General features: G+C 49.3%; 2 protein-coding genes across 2 annotated transcripts in view; one reads left to right on the top strand and one right to left on the bottom strand.

Moving 5' to 3' along the window:
• The first annotated feature begins 2,993 nt into the window (after positions 1–2,993).
• On the top strand, positions 2,994–5,080 carry IL31 (interleukin 31). Its single transcript, XM_058531087.1, has 3 exons — positions 2,994–3,009; positions 3,185–3,333; positions 4,748–5,080. Exons 1-3 carry the CDS (start codon positions 2,994–2,996, stop codon positions 5,078–5,080), a joined length of 498 nt encoding a protein of 165 aa, XP_058387070.1.
• Positions 5,081–13,312: 8,232 nt separating this feature from the next.
• Positions 13,313–21,771, bottom strand: part of MLXIP (MLX interacting protein) — a 58,671-nt gene continuing 50,212 nt past the window's right edge. Inside the window, exons 13-17 of the mRNA XM_058531358.1 lie at positions 21,639–21,740; positions 21,366–21,493; positions 20,976–21,099; positions 19,420–19,549; positions 13,313–18,477 (exon numbers count right to left, since the gene is read on the bottom strand). Coding sequence (XP_058387341.1) covers positions 18,356–18,477; positions 19,420–19,549; positions 20,976–21,099; positions 21,366–21,493; positions 21,639–21,740 — 606 coding nt within the window. The 3' untranslated portion in view covers positions 13,313–18,355. The remainder of the gene's footprint in view (positions 18,478–19,419; positions 19,550–20,975; positions 21,100–21,365; positions 21,494–21,638; positions 21,741–21,771) is intronic.

Raw genomic sequence — 21,771 nt, forward strand, 5'->3', positions numbered from 1 at the left:
ATATACAGATGGCACCCAAATTTATGTCTCTAGTTCCTTCCTTCAAGCTCCAAATCCAAAAGTCCAATGACCCGCTGTACGTCTTCAGCTGAGAGTTCCATAAGACTTCTATCTCACCATGTCACAAACTGAATTCTTCACTTCACCCAAGCCCTGTGATTCTTCACTTCACTGGAGCCCTGTGATTCTGTTTGTAACACCATCACCCATCCAGTTGCCCAAACCAGATACCTTGAAGTTGTCCTCAACTCCTTTCTTTCCACTATCCCCATATCCATTCCATCACCCTCTCCTGGGAATTTTACCTCCTACAGATTTCTTCAATCCATCCACATCTCTTCATCTCCACTCTCACTATTACCCCGGTTCATATCCTCGGCTTTGGACATGTTGAGGGTGAGGTACATGCGGGACATTCAGGTGGAGATGTGCATTAAGCAGTTGGATGTTTAGATCTAGAGTTTGAAGGAAAGAGACATGAAAGTGTGAGGAACATAGATCAAGGATGGGGCCCTTGGAGATACATCCATTAAAGGGCCAAGCAGGAAGATGATTCAGCCTGAGAAGACACTGTCAGGGAGGCAAAACGTATCAGGATAATGTGGTCATGGAAGGAGAGGAAAGAGAAGTTATCAAGAAGGGAGGAAGTGGTTGGCTTTATCGTATGCCATGGAGGGGTCAAGTAAGATGAAGGCTGAAAAAAAAGCCCCAGCAATGTTGGCAACATGAGGTCCCTGGAGACTATACTAGTTCTCTATTGCTGCTGTAACAAATACCGTAAACTCAGCAGTTTAAAACCACAAAGTTACTGTCTCACAGTTCTCTAGGTCAGAAGTTCAGCATGGTGCAACTGGATTCTCTGCTCAGGGTCTTACTGGCCAAAGGCAAGGTATCAGCTGGAGCTGTGGTCCTCATTTGGGGCCCAGGGTCCTCTTCCAAGCTCACCGGTTGTTGGCCAAGTTAATTTCCTTTGACACTTTCCATGTGGCTCCCTCCATCTACAAGCAATGGCAGTTGAGTCCTTCTCATGTTTTGAATCTCTCTGACTTCCTCTTCTGCCCTCCTCTTGTTTTTAAGAGCTCAAGTGATTACACTAGACCCACCTGGTAATCAGCCTATCTTAACGTCAACTGATTAGTAACCTTAATTACACCTGCAAAGTCCTCTTTGCCATGTAATCTAACACAATTATGGGAGTAAACACCAGAGGGTGAAAGTCATGGGGGCAAAATTCTGCCTACCATGGACTTTGCTAGGGGATTTTGAATAAATTGTTGTGGTGAAAACCATATTGTGGTGGTTTGGGAGGTGAGGAAAAAGAAGCTTGGATAAGAAGAGGAAAGAGGCAGCAGTGGCTGGACGGGGACTTGGGATTAACAGTGGAAGGGGGTTCCTGGCTGTCTCTTCTGTTGTGCTTCTTGGGTTCTATGGATCTCCCAGGCGTGACCTCGTTCCTGAGCTCTTGAATTCTATCCAATGGCTGACTTGACATTGAATAGATGCCCGATGGGCATCTCGAACTGAACTCATTCGAAACAGGACTCTTGATTTCCCCTCTCCAAAGTTCTTTTCCCTCACTGCACATCAACCACCCAGTTGTTTAATCAAGATCTCAGAAGTCATTCCTGATTCATCTCTTTGATTCATCTCCACATCAGTCCATCAGCCAGTTCTGCAGACTCCATCTCCATCGACTCCATCTCCATCCACGCCACCCTGGTCCAAGCCACCATCCTCTCTCACCTGGACAGCTGCATATCCTCCTAATTGGTCCCTCTGCTTTCATCTTGGATTCCCACAATCCTTTCTCCACTCAGCAGCCTATCTTTTTCTCTCTTTTTAAAGTACACCAGATCCTATATTTCCCTACCGATAGCCATGCAGAGGTGCCTTATCATGAGTTCTTTACCATGGGCTTGTAAGACCCTTGTGATGTGGCCTCTGCCCACCTCTCCATCATCCTTCCCTTCTCTCACTTCACTCCAGCTACCATGACCTGCTTCCTATTCTTGGCCACATCAAGCTAATTTTTACCCGAGGACTTTTGCACTAGTGTCCCCTCTGCTTGAAGCATTCTTTCTCCAGATCTTCTCACGGCAGGCTGCTTCTCATCTTTCAGGTCTCAGCTGAAATGGTCACCTCCTCAGAGAGACTTTTCCTGATCACTTGACTTAAAGTATCTCACCATCACTCTCTATCCCATCACCTTGTTGTATTTTTATAGCTCTTATCATTGCCTGATGCTTTCTTATTTATTAACGTTGTTTATTGTCCGCCTCTTGCCCACTAGAATGCCAGCTCTGTGAGGGACCTTGTCTAACTTCTTCGTCTCCATTCCTGAGATCCCAGAAGAGTGCCTTGTCAAAGTTGGCACTCAAAATATGAATAAGTGATTTCAACAAATAACTCTTGAGTACGGATTCTGGTTCTAGGCCCTGCGGTTGCAAAGACAGTTGGGAGTCCACTGATGTTCAAGGTTAAGCAGAGTGGAGAGGAAGCCTTTGACTCACCATACGGTGGTTATCAGGGCCATCCCCGCACACTGGCATAGGCATGCTTCAGAAATTTCCAAAGATAATACCTTTTACAAACCACGGGCTGCCTTTATGCCCACACACACTCACCATGACCCTCCCCAGAAATTCCCTGACGGGGACTGACCCTCAACCTCTGTAAGTCATTTCTTCAAGTCAAATCAACAAGCTCTTTCCAAGAAGAAATGGCAAAGATATGTGTGTGTCTGTACTGAGTCAGGCATCTGCCTACCTTGAGGGTAACCTCAGCATTTCCTTCCAGCCTTGCTTTCACCCAGCCTTGGGTGGCAGAATTTTGAAAGTGTTTTCTGGAGAAAAGCTGAGCAATAATTTTGCCAGGGGCGGGACGTTAACTGTTCTTCTTCCTCACAACTGGCCCTTTATATATCTCCCGAGGACCATGGCGAACATATCTGGCTCAAGAAGCTGTTGCTGAAGCAGGCCTTGCTCTCTCTCACCATGGTCTCCCACACAGGTACCACTGCATCTTGCTGCCTCTGTTTCTTGGGCGTAGTCTTGTCTCACCACCCAGAGAGGAAGACTCTGGAGGGGCTCGGCCCAGTGGTTGCTCAACGGCTTACGTGATTGAAGCTGAGGTGGGCAGGGGGTGTTTGGCCTATGTGCCTCACAGCATCATTCTCTTTCTCCAGGATCCACCCGGGTTGCCCTGTTCCTGCTCTGCTGTATGGGAAGCTTGATGTTCTCTCATATGGCACCCACCAATCAACCACAACCAGAAGACATAGGAGCAATAATCACGGAATTATGGAACTCGTCTAAGAAACTTTTGGAGGACTACGTAAGTGCCCTAGAGATTTCTATTTCAAGCTATTTCTTTAAAATGCCTTCCATTGCCTCCGGAAGAGGCCTACTCTTTTCAGACCTGAAGCTAGGGCTGTGGATATGCCAAGAAAGGATGGGAGCAACTAGACAGGCTACGATGGAATTTTTATGAGGGTAGGAGTCAGAGGCAGAGATTAGCCCAGACAGCCAAAAACTCAGCAACTTCTCATGTACTATAGGATCTGCTTTAGCAGGCTTGCCACCCCTAACATTTCTGGTTCACAGTAATATTCAATGAATTTTCCTCCCTGTAGCACATCCCTAGAGATGGGCCATCTGCTGACCCATTTAGGAGCCCTCTAAGAAGCAGCAAACGGCAACCTAAGCTATAAATGATGTTCCAGCAAATGCAGGATGTTAACATCCTCATGTGGGTTATGGAGTGTGTCTCTTAGTGCAGAGATGGGCAATTAAAAAATCAGGTGTCTATTTGCATGCTACTTTATTTGTTTAATTAGGATCCAGTCGGCTTCTAGCAGAGGCTCTGCTGAGCCTGACTCCCTCAGGAGGAAAGTATGAGGCTGAATAAATGTAAATGCTTTCATTTTTTCAGAGTTGTGATCAAGACGGAACCTCTTAGGTAGCTTTGATTAAACAAACAAATAAATATCAAAACATGGAAACGATTCATGAAATTGGCCTTGCCCTTCCCTTCCACCCTGGCATTTAAAGCTTAGCCTCGGCTTTTACAGACACAAAGGCAGAGGTGGTTACCAGCCCAAGCGACTGGCCAGTTCAGGCTGATAAGATGCTCTTAGCACTTCAGTTGAACCCCAAAGCTCTTAGTCCTTAGGAAGAGGGACGGGAGAGGGCATGGTCTGGAGTCCTTGTCATTTTGGAAAAACTCTCCCTGGCGTCGTGGAGGCCTTTCCAGGCAAGCATACCCTCCCCACACCATGAGCGGGGGATATATTGGCTTTAACACAGAGTCACAAAGAGCAAAGAGCTGCGTGGAAAGCCAGATACTCTCCTATTTCCTACCTCTCTGAGCCCCCAAGCAGCTAAGAGTAGATTCCAGAAGGCTATGGAGGCCTCAGCTAGATAGGACAGAGGAAGCAGGATGGAGTAGTTATGGAAGCAGGATGGTTATTAGCATAGGCACTGGAATTAGTGCTTGACGTAGGTTGGATCCTGGGTCTGCCACTTGATCTTGGGCCAGCTCTACATACCAGCTGAGCTTTAGGTTCTTCTGGGAGTGGGGATGCTGATGATCGCAGCCTCAGAGGGATGTTGTACCAATTAGATGAGATGACGGGGAGGAAGTGCTCGCCCGGGGCAGTCACAGAGGAAGCATTCAGACGTCAGCTGTTGAGATTTCTAGCTGTTATTGCAAACCTAATGCTTACCCTTTTCTCCCCCTCGTTCCACAGCAGAAGAAAGAGACAGGGGTGCCAGAATCCACAGATTACTCACTCAGAATCCAAACATTACTGCCGTGTTTCACCTCTGACTCCCAACCACCAAGCAACATCAACAGCTCAACCTTCCTGCCTTATTTCAAGGCAATCAAACCATTATTAAATAACAGTGAGGTCCAAGAAATCATAGAACAGCTTGACAAACTCAAACTTCAAAATGCATCAGAAACAGAAGTTTCTGTGCCTACAGATACCTTCGAATGTAAAAGATTCATCTTGACTATTTTACGACAGTTTTCAGAGTGCCTGGAACGTGTTAAATCTTTGAACTCTGGAGCCGAGTAGGTCAGTTAAGGCCATGTGGTTGAACCTATTCCTTTTGGAATGGCAGAAACATATGAAGCCTTAAAAAAAGATGAGAGACAGCTTAAGTGTGAGAACTCTGCTGTGCGTTATTAAGTAAATGATTCCAGTGAATAATCTCAATGAATCCCCAGATGGGCCAGTCCTGCGAGGACTGAGATAGAAATGTATGAGTTCACTTGTAAAAGATTTCAGGTTATGTCATTGTTTTTCATCTTGGTATTTATAGAATATTTTCTTCTGCAGACTTAATTCTTATTTTTTCTCATTAAACCCTTGTGAAGGCAGGAGGTGGCAGCTATGTTAATTTATTGATATTTATTGTATTGAGAGTTGTTAATGCTCCTTGGAGGAGCCCTCGGAACCTATTTAATAAATTATATTGAATTTTTCTCATAATCTGCTTTGGATTTTGTGAGGGGGTTAAAATGAGTGACTGGGAATCCAGGCTGGGTGGTAGTGTGGCTGAGGGAGCGTGGGACACGCTGTGGAAACAGATGCTACTTCTGTCACTGCCATTTTTCCTCATGGGACAAGCTCAGTAGCAAATGACAATAATTCTAGGAGCAATAACCACTTATTATTTTCTTTATGCCAGGCCATGTGAGTACTAGTATTGTCCTCTTTTTATAAGTGGGGAAACTGAGGCAAGAAGTCATTTTAGTTACTTGCTCAAGGCTACCCTGCTGTTAAGTGGTGGGACCCAGATTCAAGCTTGCTCTTCACTACTCTGCATTACTTTTGTCCCTCCTGGACAGTGACTGGGTCTTAGAGGCATTTACTGCCATGCCTGGCACAGAGCCATCACTCAAGTGTCCACTGCACGATTCCCCACTGGATTTCCAGTGCCTCTGCTCCTGCAAAGGCCTGTTCCATCATTTCATCGGTGATTTCTTCATAGCCAGGGCCAAAGATTTTATCATTTGAATAAATGTTGAGTCCAAAGTTCTTAAAGATCACCTAGACTAATGATTCTCAAAGCATGGTCTCTGGACCAGTAGCATCAGCATCACCCGGCAACGTCTTAGGAATGCAAATCCTTGGGCCCCACCCCAGACCTACAGAATCAGACACTTTGGGGGTACAGCCAGCAATCTGTGTTTTAACGAAACCTCCAGGTGATTCATATGCATGCTCAAGTCTGAGAACCACTGATCTTGAGTCGATTAGCACCTTCATCTTCATCTTAATTTGGGGGAAACTGAGGCCCAAAGAGATAGTATGATTTTCCCCAGTTCTCATATAAGGGGGGTGAGGTTAGGACTTGGAGATACGCAGTTCAGCCTTGGATCTCTTCTCATTCTTACTCTTGTGGGTATTTCCACTCCAGTCCCACACCAGGCTTTTAAGTCCCCAAATATCCTAGACTTCAATGACAATGTTTTGGGCAATCCTTCCCAAAACACCCAGTGTGGTGGACACCTATCGTTCTTTTTGACTGTGCTATATTGGAACACCTTTACTACTCTTAGAAAAATTATCCAAAAACTGGGAAATACGGCAAAAAGATGACCATATGTCCTTCCAAAGAGTACAATAAATATCCACTAGTCTGTAGTGATATAAACAAACAAATAGAGGAAAAGGGACAAATGTTCCTTACAGAATTCTAATTAGTAAACGCGGAGGGATGAGGGAAAGAAGGGAAGCCCATCAGAGCACCACAGTTCTGATTGCTACAGGCAAAGATCCACAGATGAGGCTAAAATTAACAGGCAAAACTTTGAGGAGAAACAGGAAATTTGCGTAGCCTCGCAGCACCTTCCCCTAGATATTTACTACTCATCGTGGCAGTGTTAACTTGCATCCACAAACTCTCTGATGTCCCTCCTCCAGGAGGTGGAGCTGAACTCCCCTCCCCTTGGCAGCAGGCTGGATGGGCGACTTGCTTCTACAGTGCAGAGCACAGACGAGGAGGAGAGCAGCCCGAGGGAGGAGAAACACAGCACCACTACGCTCGTCAGGGAGCCAGGTGGACACCCCCAGTCAGTGTCAGGTACCCCTGATGGATGGGACAGGAAAGGCGTCTCGCTCACCTCTGTGGGACGCTTCCCCCAAATCCACAACACTGGTCTCCTCATGAGGTCACATCAGATAAACCCAAATTAAGGGACGTTCTACAGAATCCCTGACCAGTACTCTTCTCAAGTGTCAGGGTCAGGAAAAACAAGGAAAGACAGAGAAATTGTCACAGACCGGAGACCAAGGAGACACAGAGACACAATGATTGAATGCAATCTCGCAAGGGAATCCTGAAAAAGGACATTAGTGAAAAAACTGGTAAAAATCCAAATTAAGCCTGTACCAGTGTTAATATCTTAGTTTTGATACATATACCAGTTATGTAAGACATTCACATTTAGGAGGAGCTGGGAGAGGGTATACAAGAACTCTGTACTACCTATAATTTTTGTGTATCTAAAATTATTTCAAAATAAAACATTTAAAAAAAAATCCAGTTCCTCAGACACACTAGCCACATTTTAAGTGCTCAATAGCCACATGTGGCTAATGGCTGCTATACTGGACAGCTCAGATACAGACCATTTCCATCATCACAGGAAGTTCTATTTGACAGTGCTGCTCTCAGGGAACAGGACTTTCATTGACATGATTTATTATTGATTAGGCCCCAGCATCTGTGAACTTGTAGAAAATTGAAAGATGCAAATGATTTCTATCAAGTAGAGATAGCCTGGAGGTGATGGTTTTATTGACTGTAGGATATTAACTAGTTGAACATCTGCCTTAGCATTTTATTCCAGCCCTCTTTTTCTTCACTGATAATGGATAGACAGATGAGAGGGATCCTAGTTTCTTGTATTGTCCTTTGAAGCAGTTGTGCTGTGCTGCTCATTCCTTGATTGAGGAGGTGAATAAAACCTTGGCACACACCCACTGTGTGTATGAGAATTACGTTCTAATAGTTTGAGACTTATGTTTGGTGGAAAGCAGAGCCTGCCTTCTGCTACTGAAGCTGAGAAGGTGAGAGATTTGCCTCCCCAGCCTTCCTTGTGGCTGGGGCGCGGCATGGAACAAAAACTCTTTCTCCACTCAGGGAACACTTCCACACCAAATGTGTGGGTTTTCCACTCCAAGAAATTCTCCAATTCTCTGTGGACATCAACTGGGTGTCCTACAAGTCAATTCAGTCATGACACTAATCCCTGGGGTTAGTGCAGACCCCACAGGTTAAGGGCTCAATTCCATAAGACTGCCCCCTACCCACTTCAGATGCCAATTACAAGTCCCCAGGTTACTCACACTTCTGTCTGACTTGGCTGCAAATTGGGGGTCCCACAACCCTCTATTCCAGTTCAATAATGTGCTAGAATGGCTCACAGAACTCAGGAAAACACTTTACTTACGTGTACTGGTTTACTGTAGAGGACATTGTAAATAATGCAGAGGAACGGCCGGATGAAGAGGCACACAGGGCGAGGACCGGAAGGGCCCCAAGCACAGGAGCTTCTGCCCCCATGCGGTTGGGTTGTGCCACCCCCCTGGCATGTGGATGCATTCACCAACCCCGAAGATCTTCGATCCCCGTAATTCAGAGATTTTTATGGAGGTTTCATCATATAGCATGATTGATTATTAACTCAATCTCCAGCCCCTCTCCTTCCCTAGAGGAGGACAGAGAGGCAGGATGAAGCTGGAAGTTTTAGTTTCTAACCATGACTTGGTCGTTCTGACGACCAGCCCCCATCCTGATGTTATCCAGCAGCTCACCAAGAGTCACCTTGTTAGAACCAAAGATGCTCCTGTCACCCAGGAAATTCCAAGGGATTTAGGAGCTCTGTATCAAATGCTCCTATCATCTCCATCACTGAGGAAATTACAAGGAGCTCTGTGTGAGGAACTGGGGGCAGAGACCAAATATGTATTTCTTATTATGTCACAGCATGTGACCATGGCAATACAATCAGACTGTGGATCAGGGACTAGTGACATGAAACAGCAGGGGTGGTGGAAACTTCATCGTTGCTGGGAGAGGTGGCAACTGCAGCAAGACCCAGTCTCCGAGGCAGCAGGGCCAAGCTGCTAATGGCTGCCACTCCCACCCTCACCCATGATGGGTGCCTAGTGATCAAGGACTCACAGCGATTCTGCTAGCCCCTTCGATCCTTTCATAAACTCTCCTTCTGCTTGAATCAGCCAGAGGAGTCGGCCAATGTTGTTCCATTGATGGATCGACCCAGGCTCTCCTGCAGATCTGGCAGCAGCCTGGGTCTTTCCCTTTTTCTCACCAAAAGCCCACAGTTCTGGGAATGACTCAGCCGCTGGTTGGGGGACTCCACTACAGTTTTCTGACTAAAACTACCGCACTGCTCTTACAGGGAGAGGAAACCTTTTGAAGTTTTTTATTTCTCCTCTTGTACTTCCAGCTCCTCCATCTACAGCTTCTCCGCCAAAGAGACATACCCACTAACCAAATTCCCTCCTTCCCTTGGGTGGAGCGCCCCCAACTTTAGTCTGCAGGGCCGGCTTCACGGGCCTGCAACCCACGTGGCTGCATGGGCCCTGTGCTCAGAAAGGCCTCACACTTGTTTTAATGCTCCGTTGTCACTGTCTTGAAGTTCTTAATGATTTCTGAACAGGTGCCCTACACTTTCACTTTGCATTGGGCCCTGCCAACTCTGTAGTTCATGCTGCTAGGGTGTTTGGATGAAACGCAGATTCCTGAATTTTACGTCGAGATTCTGATTGAGTAGGTCTAGGCTAGGCCCTGGAATCAGTATTTTAACAGCTTTATTGACATATAATTTACAAACCTTAAAGTTCACCCATTTAAAGTGTCCAATTTGACATTCTTTTAGTATGGTCACAGAGTTGTGCAGCCATCATCACTAATTCCAGAACATTTTCATCACCCTAAAAAGAAGGCCTGTTCCCGTTAAGCAGTCTCTCCCCACTACCCCCTCCCCTCAGCCTCTAGTAACCCCTAATCTACTTTGTCTGAATAGATTTGTCTGTTCCGAACATTTCATATAAATGGGATCATACAATACGTGGCCTTTTGTGTCTGGCTTCTTTCATGTAGCTCATGTTTTCCAGGTTCATACGTGTTATAGCAGGTGTCAGTGCTTCATTCCTTTTTACTGGTGGGCATACGGGGTCAGTATTTTTTAAACAAGCCCCTGAGGCCTGATGCAGGTGGTCCCCCAGGATGGTGACATTCGCCCTGATACCTACTTTCCCCATTTCTCAGAAACAGGAAAAATTTGGAGGGGAGATGAGGGAGGAGATTAAGGGCAGAAATCTGCCTCTAAATCAAGACCACCTACCATAGCGTCATGCAAGAGGAAAAACCCAATTCATCTTTGCCTTTCCTGAAAGCGGCAACATAAGACAGAGACGACCACAGGTGATAAATCCTGTTACCTGGAACTAAACTAACAAGAACTCTCAGATAATTAGAATTTCTTTAGGTGATTATCTTCCAAAACCTAAAAAGAGGCAAAAAGATAAGCAGATCTCAGCATTTTGTGACAAATTGAATACCTCCTCCACCAAATGATTTCCATGGTATATCTTGTGATCAAAATACTCCAAAATCAGGACTTTCAAAAATCAAGTGCCACTGACTCACAGAAAGCTGTTTTATATTAAATATATAATCATAGCTGTCAACCTTCAAATCTTGCTCAACATCTACTTTAACTTGACATCTGCAACCCCTAGTCGTCCCCTCCCTCCCGACGTCTTATCAGGGCTCTCCCTGTCCCACGTCTGTGATGTGGACGTGAGGAATGGGAGGCTGGTGGGATGGCTTGGGGCTGAAGGCTCATACAGCAGGTCACCTGACACCTTCTTTGTGTTAGTCCTATGCTGGGCACAGCCGTGACTATGGGGCATCTGTCCTGACGAAGATTAAATGACAGTGACAAACATGACCGGTGTTCTGAGGAAATAAATACAGGGTGCTCACCTGTGTGTGTGTACACATGTGCATATGTGTGTGTGTGTGTGCACCTGTGCATCAGGGGGAGGAACATCAGGGCTGGTTTCTAAAGAACTGACGTTTAAGGATTAAGACAGAAGAAAAGAGGAGCTGGCCAGGAAAGGGAGTGGAGATGGGGAAAGGCCTGGGCAGAGGCGAGAGGCCTTGGGAAAAACTCAAGAGTGAAGCCAAACATGCAATGTTCAAAGAACTGGAAAGAGCAAAACGGAGGTTGGAAAGGCAAGCAGGGGTGAGACGGCAGGACGGGTGGGGCAGGGCTGACATTAGGGTTCGGCCTTTATCTGGAAAGCCCTTGAAGGACTGAGTAGAGGAGTGAGGAGTAGAAGAGCACCATGGCTAGACCTACACTTTTTCAAGCTCGCACTGACTATGAGATAGAGACTATAAGACAGAGGATGGGATGAAGGACACCATCATGTGAGCTGGTTGAGAAATCATGGCAACTTGGACTTGGGTGATGGCAGTGGGGATGGAGAAAAGCGGATGATGTGTGTGGGAGAAATTTAGAAGACAAACTTGACAGGAATTGGTGCTGGGGGAGGTGATAGGAGGGGAAGGTCATTAAGGATAATACTGAGAGGCCATTTACAAGATAAAAAGTGATCCTTTAGCCTTCTTGCTCTGACCCACGTAGCCTCACTACTTTGGAAATAACTTTGATTTCTTCCTCTATAAAATGGTATAAAATATTGGTTGTCACACTGTGGCAGCTGCATGTTGCTGTGATGCTGAAAGCTATGCCACCGGTATTTCAAATACCAACAGGGTCACCCACGGTGGACAGGTTTCAGGGGAGCTTCTAGGCTAAGACAGACCAGGAAGAAAGGCCTGTCCACCAACTTCCAAAAAAACTGGCCATGAAAACCCTGTGAATTTTATCTGATATATATATAGCAGAACATTATCTGATATAGCACCGGAAGGTGAGAGGATGGTGCAAAAAGACCCGGCCGTCCCGCTCTGCTGGCCACAGGGGCGCTAGGAGTTGGAATTAACTCGACAGCACTAACAACAAAAAAATGAGAATAATCATGCCACCAACTTGAGAATTGTCCAGAGGTGTGTATGCCCTCAAGCTGGCCCAACGCCTGACACTGAGAGGAATGAGATCCAGTGTGCTGGTTTCACTCCCTCTAGACACTCCGCTCCTCTCTTCCCAGCCTATCCACCCTCTACCTTGTCCAAATTATGCCCCGAGCATCTTTTAAGAACCCATACATAATAAAGCAGACACCTGTTGATTAGCTCAATGGAAATCGAGTTTATTCTTCATGAGCCACTTACCTCTCTCTAGGGCCCCTGGTTCTCAAGGCCCAAAGTCTTGCTTTGCGTCATGAAACTTTTTCCCTTGGCGGAGGCGTGGGGGTTTGATCAGACAAGAGCCTGTGTATCAACCCACTGCATTTTGGTCAAGAGATACAGATCTGGGCAGCTGCTTGCTGAAGCAAGCCAGCAGCTCCACACAGGGGCCGGGCGGCCTGCAAGGGAACAGCACGGCACATCTCATCGGGTCACCCTGCCCAGGCACAAGGAGCTGGGGTGGGAGAGTGGCGAGCACAGGAAGACAGTATGGAAAAGAAAAAAGCTTCTAAATGAAACAGAGATAATCAAAATCCTTTCAGCACAACAAAGGGACACCTCTGCTGGTCAACTTCCCAGCATTTTCCGTCTATGATATTGGGTCACAGCAGGGAGCAGGGAGCCCACAGCCTCCTGGAGCCACCACCACAACTCAGAATCCTTTCAGCTGGGGCCAGTGTTGGCCATACTGATGATAACCTACGCTTTCTTAAGTACAGCGCTTCCTGGGTTACTGAGCACCCTGACTTCCATTTTATGTGAACTTCAAAACCACCCTGTGAAGTGCACAGGGCAGGTGCTGTTTGCCCAAATTCCAGATGAGGAAACGGGCAGTTTGCCCAAGGACCACTGAACTCTGTCCTCCTGGGAAAGTTCTGGAGCACCAGGCCCGGTGAGTTCATGGGCAGATCTGTCATATTGGGTACCTGTCTTGGCCCTTTCAGTGGAGGCCTCTCTGTAGGACCACTGTCTTTTTGGACACACCTCCAGAACCCCTCACCCGCCTTCAGCCTCTTTTCTCACCCCCAACACCTCCAGTCCAGGCTGAGCCCACACCTCCCAAGGGTAGAATGAGGGAGCAGTCATGGGCATCACTTTGATTACTTCTGGTCTCATTTTATCATCTCTTCCACAGCTCAAGAGGGTAGCATTTAAGACCACACATCACAGGCTTTTCAAAAAAATACAGCTTTTTATTGTCTTGGATGCAAATATAGTTTTAAAACTGCATTGTAGTGTTGAATACAGCTGGTGGAAACGTGCTTCTCGACTGCGGAGCATAAAGGGCTGTGTTCTGGATGACGCAGGCCTGAGGGAGCCTCTGATCAAACAAGACTCTTCTGGGTTTTGTTTTTCAGACCACAAGGAGTAACTGTCTCCTAAAAGTGCCCTGACACAATCATCAAAGCTCACAACAAAAAAATGAACCATTTACACAATGAACTGAAATCTGAAAAAGGAAAAGAACATGGTGTTTCAGCTGTGGTGTTACAAAATAAGCAAATGAATACAGCATCCTTTTGCAGGCTATGTGAAAAGGTTCAGATATAGAAACCGCAGGACGTCACGGGGAGAGGCTGCATTCGAGCTCCCTGTGAGAAACACAGCCGGGAATTGTGTCTCCCAGGGCTGAGCCCTTTATGCCTTTAACTGCAGGATGTAAACTCCACGGAAATGTATAAAACTTCAGTTTCTCCCAACCGTCCACAATCTCAGCTCTTGAGAGTAGCACAATCTCTGTTCAGAAACCCAGAGGAGAATTCTTCAAATTAGCGATGCCTAGGGTTGACTGTGGAACCAAAAGTTTGACTGGGAGATGGAGGTGAATTTTGCTAAATAATTGGAAAGGAATTTCACAAAAATAAAATTCCATTAAGTAAACATATACGCAGGCTTGTGCAAGTGCACGCGCGCGCACACACACACACACACTCAAAGTCAAAGCCAACATTCAACATGAAAAGTTCCCTTTTCTTACTCAAAGGCTGATTTTTGTAAGCCCAACAAGGAAACAGCCGTGCAGGGAGCCGGGAAAGGCGAGTCCTCAGTAGGAAAGGAAAATTGGGCAGTTGACCTGTGTGCGTGCACACAGGGGTCCTAAGGCTTCTCTCTGTTGCTGGAACCACTCTGATCACAGAAACCTGCCGAGTGGATCAAGGCCAAGGCGACTACTGAATGGTACAAACTTGTTTTGAGCTTCCAAGCTTGCTCCCTCCCACCCCACCGCCATGTTCAGATGTGAAAATCCTCTTTAATATACAAGGCATCAGGGGCAACAAATCCCAAACCACAGACCAACGGGCATCCTAGTGGCTCCTGCGCTGCCCACATCAGGGCTCTCTCAACTCCCTTCACCAAGGAGACCAGGACCAAGGAAAAACTGCAAAGCTCGGTTTCGACATGTGATGGGCAGGTTTCACCTACGGCAAAGCGCTGAACGGGAAGAGGGCATCTGGAGGGAAAGGCGATTCTTCCCGCCAGAGACAAAGGAGAGAGAGGCCCAACTCGCCCCAGGTTTGATAGGGGGCTTCAGGATTGAGGTGATCACAAGAGGGGAAGGGACTGCTGAGAGCAGGGAGGGGTGATGAGGTGATGTGGTAAGCCTGCCCCTCTGGAGCCAGTGGGATGAAAGGGCTGACCTGAGGCAAGGTCGGCCAGTGCAGGGCCTGGGTCCACAGCACCGCACCCACCCCACACTGAGCGAGCCTGCTGGCCATGGGCGGACAGACCACAGGACGGCCCCGGCTCCTCTCTGATGAGTTCTTGTTCAGCTAGATAGTAAACACTTGTGATGCTGAAAACAACGGTGAACCTGCCGCCTTGGGACTCATCCAGGTGGAAGGCCAGCACCTCACAAGGAAGGGAAGCCCCACTGAGGGGAAGCTGGGGTGGAGCCCGCCAGGACTGCACATGGAGACAGGAGGTGTATGACCCCTCCTGCTGGAGGGTGTGCCAGGATCAGGCAACGATGTCACTCGCCACACCCCTTCACCTGGGGCCGGACAGAGGGGTATGGCACCACCCTGGGGTGCCATGTCCCTTAAGATTCTAAGTTTATATTTCCATTGGCCAGAGCAGAAAAACCCACAGGTCTGACCTTGAGAAAGGTGGGGTGGGCTCAGGTCACAAGGACAGGAAGTGGGGAAGGTTGGGTACACAAGGACACACGGGTGACCAGTGACCACCTCTCCTCCTGAAGAGGTTCCAGGAACACAGTGTGCTGGGGATTTCACCGTCCTCCCAGTCCTTTCTCCTCGACAAGACCCAGTGTTTTCATCAACACTAACTTCTCACATTGGGACTGCTTCCCTCGTGCTGTGAAAAACTGCCAGAAAGTGGCCCATCTGCCGCCGGCCAGGGCCCTCCGGAGGGGGTGACAGCTGGTGTGTAACAGGAGGGACGGGCCAGTCAATTTCAGAAAGCCCTGTGGTGGTGCCTGCTCTGTCCCTGCACTTCTCACTCATCGTGAAAGAGCAAACAGTGATGGGAAAGGAGCCGATGGCACAGAAAGATTTCACAGAATCACTTTCAGAGATTTATGTGCCAGACAGCCTCTTTTCCTTTTCAGTATGATTTTCTTATTCTTCAAAGTGTCAGCATTTTTAAGTTTCTTTTATGGGAGTAGGGACAGGAGTGGGGGTGGAAACAAGCGTAAACAAACCATAGCCCTGCAGTCAGTGTCCAGTGGAGGCTGCTGGCTGAGTGGCCTCAGGGTCCCCACACCCTGGCCCAGGACAGAAGTGGAGGCTAGGCCCCCGTGATTCACTGGGCAAGATTCCAAAACAAGAAAACTTCGGGACAAGAAACAATCGTGTCTATAGTAAGAGATATAGCTTTGTGGCCCTACAGCCGTGGTAATGCTGAGCATCAAGAGAAATGGATTTAAGAAAGATTTCAAAAGAGGAACGCGCATCTAGTTAACAGTCTGCTGGGGCACATGGACGGAAGCGCGCGCACACACATCCTTCAAAGTCTCACACAACCTAACAGCCTTAAATATTTAACATAATCATAAACATTAAATCAGCAAAAGAGAGAGAGAGAGGGAGAGGTAGGCCAAAGCAAGAGGCCAATTTTATACCCCACGGAGTTTAAAGAAAAATGATTCCCAGAAAAGGGTGGGGAGAAAGCTATTGATTTCGGAGAGGTCTTGGCGAGCCGAGCACTGCGGCCATCCACGCGGTTTACGAAGGCACAGGAACTGGGGAAGGAGCCAAGCTCATGACCCTCCACAAGCCCTCACGGCTGGGAAAGTTTTGTGTTTTTTCTTTTGACCTTAGCAGAGTTCTTATCACAGCCGTTTCTCCTTTGGAAGGGCGACTTCATGTTTATCCTAGGGGTGAAGGACGGTTCTCTTACCGCTTCCCAGTGGGAATTGTAGACTGGCCCAGCCTTGCCTCGTGCTCGCCCCTCAGAAAAGTGATGTGAAGGTCTGTAAACATGTTTTCTGGGGAGGCTGAGGGGTGCCGCCAAGCTGCTCTTATACGGGGCTGAAGCACAGACACCGGAGCAGGCAACTAGTCACAGACCTGTGGCATGGCCATCAGCAGGGAGAGGACCCCTCCCTCTGTCCTCCATCAACCAAAGCTGAGGCAGGGCTGGCTGCCCTCTGAGCACCTTCTGCAGGCTTCCAAACCAGTGGGAGCCTCCGAATGGATCTGAACTTCAGGAGGTAGCCCGTGGTACCCGCCACCCCCCACCCCACAGCTCCCCGGCTCCCTTGAAGCCCACCCAGACTCCTGGCCTGCCTAGCACTGCCCAGGCTCCATTTCTGGCAGGGAGGACAGAGGTCGAAGGGAAAGCCTGCTGGCTCTGAACTTCACAGCAGGACGTTCAAAGCACATTCTTTCAAGGAGGAGGTGCCCTTGGCTGGGCTTCCTGAGTGTTAGAGAGCACCCTCCCACCTGCAGCTACCCTCGCAGACGCAGTGAGACCTGGACCCACCCTCCTGCTGCACCTCCCTCTGAACCAACTATAATTCCCACATTCGGAAACAGTCCACTGTCCCCAGATATTCCTCCACCTTGATCAAATCTGAGTATAATTCTTTACTGTCTGATCTGGGAGACGCCTAGAGACAGCTCTGAGACTGGCCACCTCGGAGTTCTGCCTGTCAACACTCAATTTCTTCCTCCAAATATGAGACAGGACAGACTTCAGGCGTGATGACATCTTTGGTCTGAGAACTGTTATGGTTTGGGGCTCCCGGCTGAACAATCCAGACAAGGGGACCAGGCTGACGGCAGCACTGTGGAGTCTGGCCTTTCAAACGCTACACCCTAAGGGCCACAAGCGTCCATCAGGCACAGCTGGCTCGTCCGTGGCTGCAGCTTGGAAGCAGGTGGAGAACAAGGGTGGAAGGGCTGTGTTGTGAGGACGCCCGAGGAGGCCCGGGCTGAGAGCCCGCCATGATTCTCAAGTCAGCGACCCAGTGGATGCTGCAATGTCATGTGGAACTAAATCAAGACAGATTAAAACATCGCCCGAGAGGGTTTCCAAGCCACAGCAGCAGCTTTGCACTGTTGTGCTTTCCTTCTCGTCCCACAGGCACCCACACGGGCTTTTGCACACGTGTGTTCTGGGGCTCCCCCAGCAGCCTGTGCGGTAGGAGAAGCCTATGCCTGTGCATAAGCCTGAGCAGACGTCCAGATCTACCTACAAAGTCCGAGTCAGGGAAGGAAGAAAGATGCCTTCCAACTGCTCCACGGGTGGGCCAGAGCGGGCGCAAGGAGTCATTCCGAGCAGTACAAGTGCCCGGGATGTGACAGGAGGGAATATCTGTAAGTCTCAAGACAGGAACTGGGAGGACCCTTAAGTCTCCTAACTTGCAGGAGCAGGCGTTGCCCCCTCTTGTCCTATCCACTCCCCACACTGGCGTCGTGGCCCTGACATACACCAGCAGGACAGAACAGCACAGGACAAGGCGGTGCTCCCCTTTGTCTGGGCTGCTCCGAGGGTAAGAGAGGTCATTGAATGAGGTCACTGAGTGAGAGTTCACAGCAAGGGGTTCCCAAAGATGGGCTATTGCTGTCGGCAGGACCCGAACCTGCTTCAGACCTGAGCGTGGTGTTCTGAGCGGCCCAGCGGGCCAGCAGAGTCGAAGGGAGGTCCTCAGGCTCTGCATCAGGAGAGGCGTGGGGCACAGCCTCCCCTCCACAGGCAGGGAAGGGTCTCCGTGGCATCTCATGCAGCCACGTGCCTGCTAAGCATTGCTAAGACTCCGCCGATCTCTTGCCAATTCGGGTGACAGCCTCTACCGCCTGCTCTGGCAGCTGGGACGGGTCTGTGAGGATGGAGGTGGTGGTGCTCAGATGCCGGAGGGTGTTCAGCACCACTGGAAGACAGGAGGGGGGTTAGCCTGGAGACACAGGCACACGCGGCAGCTTCGAGCCCCACAATGGATAGTACACGCGGTCTTATACATACAACTCGCGTGGTGATTCTCATGCCTGCCAAAGTGGGAGGCACAGAGCTCGACTGATGGACACCAGGAAAGCCTCCACAATGAGATCCAGGCACTCCCACTCTCTGCCTCTAAGATAACCCTCCGAACCCTGTCTCCTCCCCTGTAGGCAGGCAGAGAACCCTAAGCTGTTCCTACTTGTCCACTTGTTTTTTGTTTTTTTTTGTGAGGAAGATCAGCCCTGAGCTAACATCCATGCCAATCCTCTTGTTTTTTTTTGCTGAGGAAGACTGGCCCTGGGCTAACATCTGTGCCTATCTTCCTCCACTTTATATGGGACGCCGCCACAGCATGGCCTGACAAGAGGTGAGTCAGTGCACACCTGGGATCCGAACCGGGGCTGCCAGCAGCGGAGCATGCGCACTTAACTGCTACGCCACGGGGCCGGCCCCTGTCCACTTGTTTTACTATTACAACGCCTCTATAACCTTAATATATGGGCATAGCTTTGTTAGTTGTCATAAGAATTAAACAAGAAAATGTATCTGAAAACACCTGAGACAGGGCCTGGCGAAGAGCAAACGCTCAGTAAACGTGAGCTGGATCTGATCAAACTGACACACACACAGATGGTGGGAAGCTGAGGGGAGCGCTGGAGACCTAATCCCTGCCCCGCAGTTGGCATTTCTGGCTCAGGGCCTCCTGCACAGCATCACCCTCGTGCCCCTGGCCCTGCGTGCACGACTGCTTGCAGCGGAGCCTGGGTGTTCTTCAGCACAATCTGCAGGTAAGGGTCCTCCTTTCTCCGGGACTAGCATGAAGGGGTTGGAAAAGCCCCCGTGGCCCCACGACCCCCATGCAACCCCCACTCACTTGGCCTGAGGATGGGTAGGGAGCAGTGCTGATCCAGCCAGGACAGTGCTGTCCGGTGCAGTTCTTCCAGGCTGCTGGTGGACACCATCCCCTTGAAGGACTCAAACAGCGGCTTGATGATGATACTGAACTGCATGGCACGTAGGTTAAAGAACGTAAGCGAGGAGGAGGCCCAGGGAATGCATAACCGAGCATGGGGAGAATGAAGTCAAGTTACGGGCTTGCCGGGGACCAACTTCCCTTGGGACTGGCAAGTAATTGTACACAGACAGTCGAGAGAGAGATCTAGACAAGGTGTGTCCTTACATTCACCTAAAATGTTTCTAACTGTAACTGAGCCCAGGTGATGACCACTGAGCAGGCCGGAGGCAGGGATGGAGAAGTTTCTTTGGTCTGGAATGGGTCCTGGTACAATGACATGAACATGACAGTTTTTATCTGTATTGGCAAGAATATCAGAGGCACACAACAGATTGAAGCTATCTGTCTAGAGATGATGTGTGTCTTCTGTGTTAAACACAAATGTGCTGGCTCTTAATCATATTCTGTGCAGGTTTCCCAAATCATCTTCGGCAATCTGCTAGCGAAGGCCCGAGATCCGTTTTCTCTCTGATCTGAGCCCGGATAGCACCCAGAGTCCCCAGGCCTCAGACTGATGAGGGCTGTGGTGTTTTACTAAGAGGTTCTGACTCATCCCCGCTGCCACCCAGCTCCATCAGTGATAAGGGATCAGGACCAGAGCTAGCCAATAAAACACAAAGTAGGGAAACAGAGCTGGTGTCCGCCATCTCTTCTCTTAAAAACCACCATTAGAGTGCACACAGATAACCCCTGCCCTGTCAGAGCTGACAGAGTGTTGGCTCTCTCCTCCTGCACTGTGTCCTCAGTCTGTCAGACCCACGGATGCGGTGCAGAGACGGACCCACCACGTGTGCAGACTGTCTGCTCCGAGGGTGGAGAGTGACAAGGCAGGAGCCATCACCCGTAAGGGCCCTGCCGCCATCTGGAAGGCAGAGTGCAGGGAGCCCTTGGCCCGAGACAGACCCCAGCACTCAGGGTTACGTGCCTCATTACAGCATTCAAGGCCATGCAGCACAAATGCAGAGAACAGCCTGGAGGGAACTGCTTTCAAATCTAGGCTCTGCCACTTAGTGGTTTTGTGAGCCCCGGTTTCCTGTGGTACCCCCCTCCCCGCTGTCACAGGGACTGGGCTGGCTGTCAGGATGTGTTAGACTAGATCCCATCTCCTTGCCACATTATTGCTCTGCAAGTGGCTCTAGCATTGTCTTTATTTCTCAAAGACCTAGAGAGCAACACTGGCCTGTTCTGCCTCCATGGGAAGCCCCAAGCCTGGACAGTCACCAAGGACAGTCCCACTCCACATCACAGGCCTGCCCAGGCCCCTCTCGCCCAGGACAGGAACTAGCATTGCCTGTCCTGATGAACTCAATGACAACATTTAAAGAGAACCTTTCTAAAGGAACTACAGTGTCAATATCTGTTGTTTCAGTGCATTGGTTGGGGGCGTGGGAGAAGCAAAGAAAACCCAAAGATACAATCCAGAACTTCCAATTCTGCAAGGTCCGGCTTTTCACATATTCATCAAACATGTCTCTCATGTGATCAAACTGACGCCGGGTGACAGGGACTCCCGTGGCAGGGAGCAGCTGCTGGCAGGAGCTGAAACAACAGGAGAGTCAAAAGAAGTTCAGAGCAGCTGACGGCAAATTCGGACCCTGGGCGCCAAATGGGCAGAGCCAGTCCATTTTCGGCACGGCAGGCCCAAGAGGAGAGGTCTGGGAAGGAGGAGGATGACAAAAAGCTGAAGTGCTGCAACAAAGAGCCAGCCGTCAGCCACGAGGCCACAGAGGGCCCCACTGCCTCTGTGACATGTGCGTGTGTGAGGACGAGACCACGCCCTGGAGCCCCCAAGCCCCTAGCCTCACATGATGGTGGCGTTGAGCTCCTCGATCTCCTCCCGCAGCCGCCGGGCTTCCTCCTGCATCTGGCTCCGCTCCTGCTGCAGCTTGGTGATGTACTCCACAGTCTTCTGCAGCGTGATGGCGTGGCTGGTCTGTGGAAGGGGCGGCTGGTCAGAGCAGCAGCGCCCACAGCGATGCTGCATGTCCGCCTGGCACCAAGGCTGACACAGGGGATGCAGGAAGCATTCGGCCGTCCTGTCGGTTCCCTCACCCACTCAACACCCCCAGGCCACTTACCTGCTTGGAATTATTAGAGATCAAACTGTTCAGGGTGTCAAAGCCCATCTTGATGTTGAAGCGCCTTTTCTGCTCAGCTGAAATGTGCTTCATCTGCCGGTTCTGTGGGGGAATCGACCGTCACTGCGACACA

This window comes from Diceros bicornis, chromosome 35 (assembly GCF_020826845.1).
Source record: "Diceros bicornis minor isolate mBicDic1 chromosome 35, mDicBic1.mat.cur, whole genome shotgun sequence".
NCBI lineage: Eukaryota > Metazoa > Chordata > Mammalia > Perissodactyla > Rhinocerotidae > Diceros > Diceros bicornis.